The sequence below is a fragment of the Lolium rigidum genome, chromosome 1, assembly GCF_022539505.1.
Source record: "Lolium rigidum isolate FL_2022 chromosome 1, APGP_CSIRO_Lrig_0.1, whole genome shotgun sequence".
NCBI lineage: Eukaryota > Viridiplantae > Streptophyta > Magnoliopsida > Poales > Poaceae > Lolium > Lolium rigidum.
In genome coordinates this window covers 67,686,487-67,699,292 of record NC_061508.1, presented here as the reverse complement: position 1 = coordinate 67,699,292, position 12,806 = coordinate 67,686,487, and the positions used below count along the sequence as shown (strand labels likewise).

The window sequence follows — 12,806 nt, the reverse complement described above, 5'->3', positions numbered from 1 at the left end:
TTACTCAAAATAATCTCTCCGAATTCACTTGAATATGTTGCATATCATATGCGTGAAAAGCTGATGCTCTGTTTGGTTTACACAAGGTAATCTCGAAAAAAACAATAGTCCTGGGGAGAGATGATTACAGGAGGAAGATCCTTGCAGACAAAATCAAAGCATTACCAGCAAGTCGCAGTTCTGCGATGAAACAAAATTCATCTACTTGCTCCTCACCAGCATTACGCAAAATTCGACCACGCAAGAGTGGAATCTTGCCTTCCCCAGCTTACGACAGTATATCAAATGTAGAAACAAAAAAAAACGGTGACCAGCTCATAAAGAAAACTCCATTTCAGCCCGTTTCAAAACGCGTGAAACCATGGCGTAAAACTCAGGTTCTTCCTCTTTTACTTGATCGAGCGTGGTGGATTCATGCGCATCCGCCTGTAGGAAGAAACAAAAGGTGAACCGTAAGATCAAGATATTTTACCTCTCGAATCAAATGTCACTTATAAAGGTACACATGATTTTATTTTTTTTCGAAACGGAGGCAAAAGCTTTGCCTCATCTATTAATTAAGAAGAAAGTGCTCAATTTTTAGGAGAAAACCGGGCAAAAACCAACAACACACACAGAACACCCGGCCAACCTGGCTACCCACACAAAGCACACATGCCATCGAGAAGAAAGACCATCGTTGAGGAAGTCATTGAGCGTCATCGTCGTCACTCCTCCACGAGCCAGCGATTCCGACTTCACCTTAGACGACCGCCACCGAGACCCTTGCCGCAAACGACATCGGAGCACAAGTGAGCCTATGCCAAACAATCGACCCCCAAGCACGTTGGAGGCAGCTCCGACTTCAACCGTGACCTTCATAGGAGAAAGTTGCACGCCTTGCACCGACGCAATGGTAGGGGCTAGGGTTCTACCGGGTCTAGGGCGGAGGTTGTAAGGGTGGAAGTGAGGGCGGAGAGGCTGGAGAGCTCGGCGCCGGCGGCTGGGCGCCGTCGCGGAGGAAGGAGACGGCGGCTAGGGTTGGTGCGGCGGGCGCAGGGGTCTCCCGTCTCCCTTCAGGAGACGAGACAGTAATGATACTGAATATTGTCTGCTTAATCTCGAAGGGGTACACGTGTTTATATAGGAGGACAGCCTCCTCTAAACCCTAATTTACTTGGGCTAAGCCCCTAATTTACTTGGGCTAAGCCCACAACTAGCCACTAGTGGGCTTCCTGCGTGTATAGGTCAAACCGACCATAACATCTCTCCCCGCCTTCTCAAACAGCTCGTCCTCGAGGCTGAACTTCGAAGCTGGCCGGCGGAGATCTTCAAGCTTCTCCCAAGTCGCCTCGTCCTGCGGCGGGCTCTGTCCAATGCACCAAGATGTGCCAAACACCACGGCGCTGCCGGGCCTTCAACACGCGAGCCACACTCGCCGGGGCGAGCTCGAGACGCCCATCCGAAGTAGGTGGAAGAGCTGGTGGTGCGGAAGGAGGGTCGCCCGGTAGGCCTTCGGGAGGCCGACGTTGAAGACGTCGTGGAGGCGCGAGCCCGCGAGCAACTCAAGGCGGTAGGCGAGCTTGCCGATGCGCTCCGGCACATGGAAAGGACCGGCGTAACGAGGTCCCAACTTGCGCTCGGAGCGCGGGTCCAAGGACCGGGTCGTCCGGTGAAGAAGGCGTAGCCGGACCCGGTCGCCCACCGCAAACTCCGCCTCGCGATGATGTGCATCATAGTACCTCCTAGCCGATCGCCGAGCCCGAAGAAATCGTTGGCGCGCCTCAGCCAGTATCTCGTCGCGGGTACGCAGCAGGTCATCCGCCGTCTCAGTACGGGCCGTGCCAGACGCATAGGGAAGCATCGCCGGTGGTGGCCTCCCGTAGACCACGTCAAAGGGAAGTAGCGTGCAGCGCGGAGTGGTAGGACGTGTTGTAGCGATGCTCGGCCCACGCCGGCCGGTCCACCCAAGCTCGTGGACGATCCCCGGTGATGCGGCGCAGGTACATGGCGATGATCTTGTTGACGACCTCGGACTGGCCGTCCGTCCGAGGATGAAACGACGTGCTCATGCGGAGCTTCACGCCCGCCAACCCAAAGAGGTCCCTCCGGACGTGACCCGTGAACACGGGATCACGATCACGCGACGATGGAGGACGGAAACCCGTGGAGGCGAACGATGCCGTCGAAGAAGGCGCGTGCCACGGACGCCGCCGTATAGGGATGGCCGAGGGCGATGAAGTGCGCGTACTTGGAGAAGCGGTCAACCACCGTGAGGATGACGGACTTGCCGCCAACCTTCGGCAGCCCCTCGATGAAGTCCATGGAGATGTCCCCCCAAACCTGGGACGGCACGTCCAGCGGCTTCAGCAAGCCCGCCGGACGGAGCGTCTCCGTCTTGTTCCGCTGGCATGTGACACACGCCCGCACCCAGTCTCGCACCGGGCGCCATCCCCTGGAATGTAAAAGTCGGCGCGGAGACGGTGCGGGGGTCTTCCGGACGCCCTCGTGACTGCGAGAATGCGCCAAGGACAAGGCATCGGTGGCGCGGGTCTCCATGATCCGGCACGAAGATGCGGCGTCCATGGAGGAGTAGTCCCTCGTCCGGGCGCCATGGCGCGGCCGGCTCGCCGTCGGCCGGCGCGGCGCGCGGCTGCTGCGCATCCGCGGCCGTGGCGATAGCGCGGCGAACCTCGTCGATGAAGGCGAAAGATGGCCCGAGTGGATGCGGAGGGCTGCACCGACCGTGGGCGCGTCCGCCGGTGTCGTCAACGTCTCGGCGGGACGGGCGTCGGCGGCCGTGTTGAGGCGGTCGGGGCGGTACTCGACGGTGAAGTCGAAGCCGAAGAGCTTGCCGATCCACGCGGTGTTGCGGGACGGTGGAGAGGCGCCGATCCGAGCAAGAACTTCGAGGCGTGAGTGGTCCGTGCGCACACGGAAGGTCCGGCCCCAAAGATACGCCCGCCGGTGGCGCACCGCCCGGACTAGCCCGATCGGCTCGCGCTCATATGCGGCAAGCTTGTGGTGGCGCGCGGCGAAGGGCGGCCGAAGAAGGCGAGTGGACCCTCGCCACGGTGAAGTACGGCGCCGAAGCCAATGCGGAGGCGTCGCGAGTCCACCACGAACGGCTCATCGAAGTCCGGCATCCGAAGAACGGGACCCGTCGTGAGGGCCCGCCGCAGGGCGGCGAAGGCCGTGGCCGCCTCCTCGTCCCGGGAGAAGGCGTCGCGGCGAGCGAGTGCGCGTGAGGGCGCGGCGATGAGGCCGAAGTCTCGGATGTATCGCCGGTAGTATCTCGCGAGGCCTAGAAATTCGCGAAGAGCTCGCGGCGACTAGGGCGTCGGCCAGGCGGCGACGGCGGCGACCTTGTCCGCGTCCATCGCGACACCGTCGGCGGAGATGACGTGGCCCAAGTATGCGACGGAGGTCGTGCCAAACGAGCACTTCGAGCGCTTGAGATGAAGACGATGCGCTCGAAGCTCGTTGAAGATGATGGCCACGTGCTTGCGGTGCTCGCCCGAGATTGCGGCTGTAGATCAAAATATCATCAAAGAAAACAAGCACAAAGCGGCGTAAGTAGGGGCTGAGCACGTCGTTCATCGGGGCACGGAAGGTCGCCGGTGCGTTGGAGAGGCCGAACGGCATCACCAAAAACTCGTAGTGGCCATGGTGAGTGCGGAACGCCGTCTTGGCGATGTCGTCCGGGTGCATGCGCACCTGATGATAGCCCGAGCGCAAGTCGAGCTTGGTGAAGAAGCGCGCGCCATGCAGCTCGTCCAGGAGCTCATCCACAACGGGAATAGGGAACTTGTCCTTGGACGTGACAGTGTTGAGGGCGCGGAAGTCGATGCAGAAACGCCACGTGTCGTTGGACTTGCGCACAAGGAGCACGGGGGCGCAGAACGGTGACGTCGAGATCCGAATGATGCCCTGTGCTAGCATGACCGCCACCTGGCGCCCGAGCTCGTCCTTCTGCAGCTGGGGGTACCGGTGCGGCCGCACGGCTACGGGTGCCGTGTTTGGCGGCAGGTGGATGCGGTGGTCACGGGGTCGCGAGGAGGGAGGCCCTGCGGCTCGTCGAAGAGGTCGTCGTCTTGCCTGCGGTAGAGTCGGCCGGGAGCGGATGCGCCTCGTCTAGCGCGGCGGCCATCGAGGTGGAGCCGCGGGGATGTGCCGGTGCTGCCCACGTCCGGTCCGGTGAACACGGCGGCCGCCCTCGCGCCGAGAAGATGAGGGACAGCACGTCGAGGTCCCACAAGATGGGGCCTAAGGTGCTCAGGAAGTCGAGGCCGAGGATGAAGTCGTAGCAGCCCAAGTCGATGCCGACGCAGTCGATGGAGAACGGCTCGTCGCCCACGAGCACGGGAACCTGTCGCGCCACGCCCTGGCACGTAAGACGACCCCCGTTGGCGACGGTGACGCTGTACTTCTCCGATCCCGCCGGCTGGAGAGCGAGGCGGCGCATGGCGGTGTTGGACAGGAAGTTGTGCGTGGAGCCCGTGTCCACTAGCGCAGTGAGACGCTCCCCATTGATCTTCACCGGGAGCAGCATCGTCTTGGCCGTCTTGATGCCCGCCATAGCATGAAGAGAGACGACGAAGGCGGACGCGTCGAGTGGCGCGTAGGTCGTGACACCGGCCTCCGTGACGGTGGCGGCCGCGAGCTCGGCGGTAGAAGAGGCGGGCGCACGTGTGGCCCGGTGCGTACTTCTCGTCGCAGTTGAAGCACAGCCCCTGGCGGAGCCGCTCAGGCCGCTCCGCGGCCGTCCGGCCGCTTGAAGGGGCGAGTCGGCCGCGAGAGGGCTCGCGGGCGCGGCCGGCCGGCGCGGGCGCGGCGGGGCGGTGGGCGTCGGGGCGGGTCGGGGCGCGGGACGGCGCCCGCCACGTTGCGCGTGGACCTGCCGCATGGCGAGGGCGCGCCGCTCATAGGCTCGTGCGTAGTACATGGCCGTGCTGCAGGTCCGCCGGCTCGCGCATCTCGACGTCGACGCGGATGTAGTCGGGGAGGCCGCCGACGAAGAGATCGGCGCGGCGCCGCGCCGAGACGCCGGGGCATGGCACGCGAGCGCCCGAGCGGTCGGCGAAGTCTCGGACCGTGGTGGTGAGGCGAGGCGTCCCGGCTCGGCGGCGGGCGGCCGCGGAGGGTCGGCCCAAACCGCTGGAGGCACAGGTCGCGGAAACGCTCCCAGGGCGACATCCCACCCTCGTCCTGCTCGAGGGCGTAGTACCAAGTCTGCGCGGCGCCCCGTAGGTGATAGGAGCGGTGATAGGAGGCGATCCACGTGCGGTCGACGCGAGCGTCCGCGCCCCGAAACAGCTGCCACCTTGGTTCAACCGGTTCGGGGATCGGTGGCGGCCGTCGTAGGTGGCGAACTCCGGCTTGGTGAAGCGGGGCGAGGCTGCGTGCCGAGGCGGGACCTCGGGGGCGCCCTCCCGGTGGCACGTGCTCGCGGCGAAGGGGCCGCAAACCCGCCGGGACCGCCAAAGGGGTGGGCGGGCTGCCCGAGCCGTCGTCCGCGCCGCAGTCTGAGTGTAGACGGGCGACGCGTCGATCCATGTGGGAATTGGCGAGGGCGATGGCGGCCACCACGCGGGCCGGCCGTTGCTGGCGACGGAGGCGGGAGGTGGGGGCGGCGGAACGGCGGCCGGTGGGGGCGGCGGGTGCTGGCCGGCCTTGATCTCCGCGAGCTCGAAACGGATGGCGCGGAGCGCGCGGCGAGGTCCGCCAAAGTAGCGGGCAGGAGGTCGAGGCCCGTGGGGGCGGCGGCGGCCTGGTCTCCGTTGGCGGCGGCGGCGGCCCCCTGCAGCGCGTGTGCGCCTGTCATGGCGGCGGGGGTGGCGGGGGTGGTGTTGGTGGCGGCGGCGGACGTGGCGGCGATGGGGTCGACGGGGGGGCTGTTGGAGCCCATGAGACCTAGGCAATCTGATACCAAAGTGGTAGGGGCTAGGGTTCTACCGGGTCTAGGGCGGAGGTTGTGAGGGTGGAAGTGAGGGCGGAGAGGTCGGGAGAGCTCGGCGGCCGTCGCGGAGGAAGGGAGGCGGCGGCTAGGGTTGGTGCGGCGGGCGCGAGGGTCCCCGTCTCCCTTCAGGAGACGAGACAGTAATGATACTGAATATTGTCTGCTTAATCTTGAAGGGGTACACGTGTTTATATAGGAGGACGGCCTCCTCTAAACCCTAATTTACTTGGGCTAAGCCCACAACTAGCCACTAGTGGGCTTCCTGCGTGTATAAGCCACAAGTCGCCTCGCAGCTCCAACTTCACCATCATGGTAGGGGTGACAAAGGGCATACCGCAACTCCGATCCGCTCACCATTGTCATCGTTGCCACGCAGCCCACGCCGCCAACACCAACCATCTTCCACGGGTCTCTCCGACCTAAGCAGCTCCAAATCGATGCCCTCAAGAGGGAAGACGACGCAAGAGCGCCGCCATCGACCGATCACGTCGGATCTAGGGATTTCCCCGGAGCATTCCCAGACAGGATGACAAAACATCACCTCGGCGATGCCTTCAAGAAGGGAGCGGCGCCCAAAGCCGTCGCCATCGCCGGCCTCGGCCAGCAACCGAGGACAAGGCATTAGCCCGGAACTTGTCGCGCCATCCTGCATCGTGCTCATGGCTAGACCACCTCCATCCCTCAACCCCCCATCTCCACCACGGCCGCCACACCCACCCTGGCGCTGGGCAACACCGCCAGCCGTCCTCCGCGCGCCGCCAGAGCAGCACCACGCCCCTAGTAGCCCAGAGCGAGCCGGCGCGATACACAGCACCTCGCCATGGCGAGGCCGTCCACCGCGCCCTGGACACGGCACCCTGCCGTCGCGCCCACCCTCCGCTGCAGAGCCCGCCGCGCCGCCCCTCGTGGCCCACATCGGGCCCGGATGGCCCGCTCCGCCCGCCGCCCCCTTCAGCAGCGCCACGACTGCGCCGCTGCTGCCCGCCGCACCCAGCCGCCAAGACCGCCTCCTGCGCCGCGCTGCGCCGTCCAAACGGCCGCCTCGATGAGCGCCCCACCACCAACAGCCCGGGGCCGCCGCCCCGGCGTCCGAGCTCCGCCGCACGCTGCGACCGGAGGATTCCCGCGACCCTTTGGGAACAGGGCCCGCCGCCACCGCGGCAAGGGCCGGCGGCAGCGGCGGCAGGGAGGAGGGGCAGAGAGGCCGGCGGCGGGGGGCGCTAGGGTTTCCCCCGAGCCGCCAGAGAAGGGCGACGTGGGGGTCTGTTATCACCAGATTTTGGCTAAATCAGGAGGTGGGCCGCGATCAAGATGGGCTTGAAAGATTACACATGGAAGATCTATGAAGCGGCCTCACACGGAGAATTTGGGCTAAGTTGCCCGTGTATCTTTAATTATGGTAGATTGTATCTAGATTAAAAGTTAGAGTTTATCTCGTGCACGGTTTAGTGCACGCCCTCATTAGAAAGTCCGTCTGGACTATAAATATGTACTTAGGGTTTATGGAATAAACAACAACTCACGTTCAACCCCAAAACAAACCAATCTCGGTGCATCGCCAACTCCTTCGTCTCGAGGGTTTCTATCGGGTAGCGACATCGTCGCCTAGATCGCATCTTGCGATCTAGGCGAGACTAAGCCCCACGTTGTTCATGCGTTGCTCGTCATCGAAGCGCTTTTGATGGCGAGCAACGTAGTTATCATTAGATGTGTTAGGGTTAGCATTGTTCTTCGTTTAAGCATGCTTACGTAGTGCAACCCTTGCATATCTAGCCGCCCTCACGCCTATCTCGAGTGTGGGGGCGGCACCCGCTTGATCATTATTTAGTAGATCTGATCCGTTACGATTGCTCCTTGTTCTACAAGGATTAGTTTAATATCTCGCAATAGTTAGGCCTTACAAAGGGGGAGGATCCGGTGGCACGTAGGGTGGCGTTCGCAAGTCCTAAACGAGGATGTTCCGAGGATCAACTTCATGTTGGTTTTTAGGCCTTGTTTAGGATCGACTTACGAGCACCGTGCGTGGCCGCGAGGCCCAACTCCGGAGTAGGATGATCCGATTATGCGGTGAAAACCCTAAATCGTCGTAGATCTCATTAGCTCTATCTTGATCAAGCGAGGACCACCAAGTATTCGTGCATCCCGTACGAATCATGGGTGGATCGGCTCTTTGAGCCGATTCACGAGATAACCCGAGAGCCGATCGAGGCTCGTATTTAACGTTTACATGTATGCCCTGCGGAGAAACTAAGCGAGGCATCCTCGTCACCTTCACGACCGGGTATAGGTCGGGTGGCACGCCCTTGCACTCCGCATCGCCGCGTGTGACCAGAAGAGCATTGCGGGCCGTCGCTCGGAGGGGTCTCAGCCAGCCGCAGCTCTAGGCTCTTCCCGGCTCTACGGTGTTGACAAGGCCGCTGCCCGCCGGTGGGTTTTGGCAGTCAACAGGGTCTGGTTCTACGTTCTATCAAGTAGTATGATTTATTATTTTTACCTCAGTGAACTTGAGAAGTATCAGATTTGCCACGCCGGCAGGCTTCGATTTGTCCCACCTAACAAAATAAATCACCACAGTAAAAACATGAACAAACACGATTGAAAACACCAAACACATTAACACATTAATTAATGATGATGTGAAACCATGTATACAGTACGCCATGTTGCTCATTCAGTAGGTCAGATTGTCAATGGAACTTGATACAAAAATGATGTTGAAGACTTAAGATGGAAGTAAGACGTGTGATGGTATGTTGATGAATGCATATCACACAAGTCAAGTTGGCATTTCATCTCATCATCCCACAGACTTGCAGTATGTCATAGCCCACTTCAGTTATTAGCAAGTGAAAATCTATGTCACACCAAACCAAATTATATTTTACTCAACCATGTCAGACATGTATAAAACATATCAAAAGTACATAGCTACCACGAAAACCATGGTATGTGTCATGTAAAACCGCATTTTATCAGTTTAACAGAGAGGCGTACCGAACAAGCATTAGTTCATTGACAGATCTCCACATTTTCCGGCCAGTATCTTTCATGTTTTGATCTCTAGCACTTCGGCCACGCCACAATTCTTTCACAATGTACATCACCTCTTGCGCATCAACCTTTCATGCAAATAAAAGACAATTAAAAAAAAACTACAACAAGATGTCACGGTGTGGGGAGGCCAAGAAATTACATTTTCGTAAGTATTACTAACTATCAACAGAATCTAAATAGCACTATAATGCCCTCGTAAGGACCTTCAAATCCAGGTTATGAAGTGGCATAGCAAGAAATATACTACCTCCCTTGCAAATTATAAGGCGCATTTGAGTGTGTACAAGGATTACTAAGTTTATAAAATGAGGGAAAGAGAAGAGAACCGTGCTATGATGCTATCCATACTTAAATACATCTGACATGGAGAAAATACTAGTTGATGAGGCACTACTTATATGCAGAAGGGCAAACATGGAAAAAAAAGTTCATGCACACCTCACAATATGAAACAACATAACAAAATTGTATGCCTCATAAACTGAAAAGGAGGAGTAATAATACCAAAACTTGTTCTGCTGACCCATATATCAGCTCCTCATGCTCAAGAAGACGATGATGAAGAACACGGTAATGATCCAAATCCAGGTTAACAATTGGTTCAGTTTGAAAATCCAAATTGGCTAGCTGAGTAACCACATAGGAGGCCATAACTTGACCAAATATTGCAGGGATTGTTCCCAGTACTGGGATAATGCGAACCCTGAATCCTGGAACAATCTGCAAGATGATGCATACCATGTTGTCACTATTATCTGCAGTACTAGTATATAATCAACTAGATGATTTATAGGAATTTAACTAAACCATTATCATGCATGAAAAGAAGAGAAGAAACAATACTATTCAACCAGGTAGCAGGAAAGGTGCCTGGTGCATAGATAATATGAGCTGACCTGGTAATCTGATGGAGTTTCCTCTTCTTTCGAACCTTGAAAAGGAAGTAACTTTGCCTTGGGCTTCTCCAACGAAAAAACTACTGGTATTCCACCTTCAATTCCATGATCCTTCTTCAACCGATACCGTACCTACAGAAAAAACGAACTGGTGCACTTTAGTTATAGCACATCCAATATTGATCACATAGCAGCTTTAAAAGATTAGAAGAGTAAATTTTATCATTTGAACCAAGTTGACAATATTTACCGTCCTAGAAAGGGGGTCGTTACTTGATTCTCTCAAATCTGCAACACGAATTCGGGTTGGGTCAGCTCGAGCTCCAGCCCCCATTGCAGAAAGTACCCTTAACCCTCTGCGTACGCAAGCCGCAAGGAGAGCCACCTATTAAAAGATCAACAATATCCAAACGTCTCGTGATGTAAAAAAAACATTGTATTGAATTAGTTAACTAGCATGGACAAAACTGAGACAAGTAATAATTTGATAAAGACACTAGGTTTAAACTACCCAGTAGAGTGGCTTTGTGTTGATTATTCATCAGAAGCAAGATTAGGAGCATGCACCTTTCTGGCTAATTTGCTTCCAGAATTTAATAAGTAAATTTTGATTATGCATCTAAATCATCTCTTCATGAAACTGATGGCATATGATGTACTCGCAGCTATTTCTTCATGAAACTAAATACAGGAACAGAAACAGGAACAGTAGCATTTAGAGCATAATAACATGAAAAATAAAAGGTACACCTAAATACTTAAGAAAAACACGAAATGCATGAAAGGCTAAAATCATTATCTAATAAGAGATCAATATCAGGTTTGGAAGGAGAATTATTTCAGATATATTTGTTACCTTAGTATCAATGTTATCTATGCAATCAAGAACAAAATCTGGCTGTCCAGAAAGAATTTCGTCCTCGGCTGATGGATCATACAACTGCACTCTTGCTTCTATTTTGCACTCTGGATATATCATTGAGAAATGCTTCTTGAGGCATGACGCCTTTGGGGTCCCAACATCATCTCTGGTTGCCACAGCATGCCGGTTTAGTGATGACAGTGAGACCTTTCAACATATCACGAGTTCCATGTTAATGTCCACCTATTTTGGATGCAGTATGTTATTACATAACATAATGTAAGCATGCCCAATTCATACAGCCCCAAAACCTGAGTATATGCATGATATGCAATAATGCATAGAAAATAAGTTATGATACATCTGTCTATTTTTTATATAATACTGCATGGCGCAAAGTCTGTTTTTTCAAATTAGAACTCTAGAAGCTTTACATCATATATTAATTAACAAAAGAGCAAATCAACTCCAAGTTGCCAAAGTAACAATTTTACCTGATCAAAATCTACTAGAAGCAACCTGCCAACCCCAGATCTGAGGAGCATGGAAGCAGCATGACTGCCAACTCCTCCAAGACCAATGACTACAACAAAAGATTCAGTAACTTTCTTCTGGGATTCAATGCCGAAAAACTGTATGTTCCTGAAAACATAAAAAGTAAACAGGTGTTGGTAAACACAAATAAAAAAGATGATCCAAATGTTGGGGTTAGTGTAATGTAGTCTGAACATTTAAAAAGTTGGATCAAAGATAAGGCTTAAGAATATCTATAATGTACAGAGAATGCTAAGATATACTAATTGTGTATCGTGTGAATACATATCACTCTCTGCTCACATATTAACACGGAAAGTTACGAGGTAGAATAGATTGACATCAGGAAAAAATAGCTTATTTTAGCATTGGGATATACAATAATATTAGCTATAGGCATGTAGCTCTAGCAGCAGTTATGAGGAGTTCAATAGTTGTTGCACAAGTTCAAATATACGTCGTCGTTCTATCTGGAATTAAGAAGTGACTAAAGGATACCCTCTAGAACTGGATAGTAAGAATGCATCGTCGTCCTATCTGGAATTAGAAAAGTGACTAAAGGAGACCCTCTAGAACTGGATAGTAAGAATGCGAACCTTGTAAGCTGCTCAGCGACGACTTCATCGGAGAGAAGATCCGAGCAATCCCTCGGACGTGCTCCTGGCCCCGCAGCGCCTGCTCCAAAGGAACACACTTAAGACAAAAGTACTACTTGGTTCACACAGCACATAATTTTTAATTTTTCCAAGGAGATGTGAGATATCCCTCATCTACTTGGTGCACCACCGGTGCTACTTGGACTGACGCCTTGAATTCGCAGCAGTTTTTACTATATTCGACTGGGAAACCATTAACCAAAATGTTACCAGCGTGCAGCACACGTACCGCTGCTGCCAGTGCCACCATTGGACTCCAGCAGGTTGCGCACGTAGCCCTCTCTCCGCTTAGACCTGCCACTCGGCAGCAACAGGAACCAAAATGAAGCGAATGGTAGGGGAATGCTCCCAGCAGCTCGTGGCCCGAGCTTTTGGGGGCTTGGGTTGGTGAGGGGAAGAGGGTTCGGCTGAGTTACCTGGAGATGAGGTTGAAGATGGCTGCAGTGGTGAACGCGCCGAATGCGGCGCCGGCCCCGGCGACGGCGGCGAGGAGGAGCAGCTGCCTTGCCCTGTCCTCCATGTCTCCGGCGGGCGCAGCCTAGAACCCTAACCCCGAACGATCTCCGGCGGCCGAGGAGGAGGAGGAATGCTTGGAGGCGGCCCGATACGATCTGCTTAGTAAAGCCTGGTCGTTTACTTTTGGCCTGTTGCGTTCGGCTCATGGGCTTATTTGCCTGGGCGCAGCTAAGAGTAATACAGTTTGTGCTTAAAAACACACACACACAAGGCAATTGTATAATTTTCTCAACAAAAAAATGTTCGATGATAATGCTAGGGAGACTCTCACCCCGTCCTTCTCTCTCTCCTCCCCCCTCCACTTTGAGAGTCTCCCGACCATCTCGGGCTCTTCTCCCACTCTTCTCCAG

The 12,806-nt window shown here is 55.2% G+C and overlaps 1 protein-coding gene across 1 annotated transcript; it reads right to left on the bottom strand.

Moving 5' to 3' along the window:
• On the bottom strand, positions 1–12,460 carry LOC124675006 (tRNA threonylcarbamoyladenosine dehydratase-like). The gene is made up of 11 exons (XM_047211071.1): positions 12,357–12,460; positions 12,170–12,234; positions 11,881–11,959; positions 11,245–11,392; positions 10,745–10,957; positions 10,139–10,273; positions 9,889–10,020; positions 9,497–9,712; positions 8,933–9,057; positions 8,433–8,490; positions 1–426 (listed from the first exon to the last, which is right to left on the bottom strand). Exons 1-11 carry the CDS (start codon positions 12,458–12,460, stop codon positions 316–318), a joined length of 1,386 nt encoding a protein of 461 aa, XP_047067027.1. The 3' UTR covers positions 1–315.
• Positions 12,461–12,806: the final 346 nt, after the last annotated feature.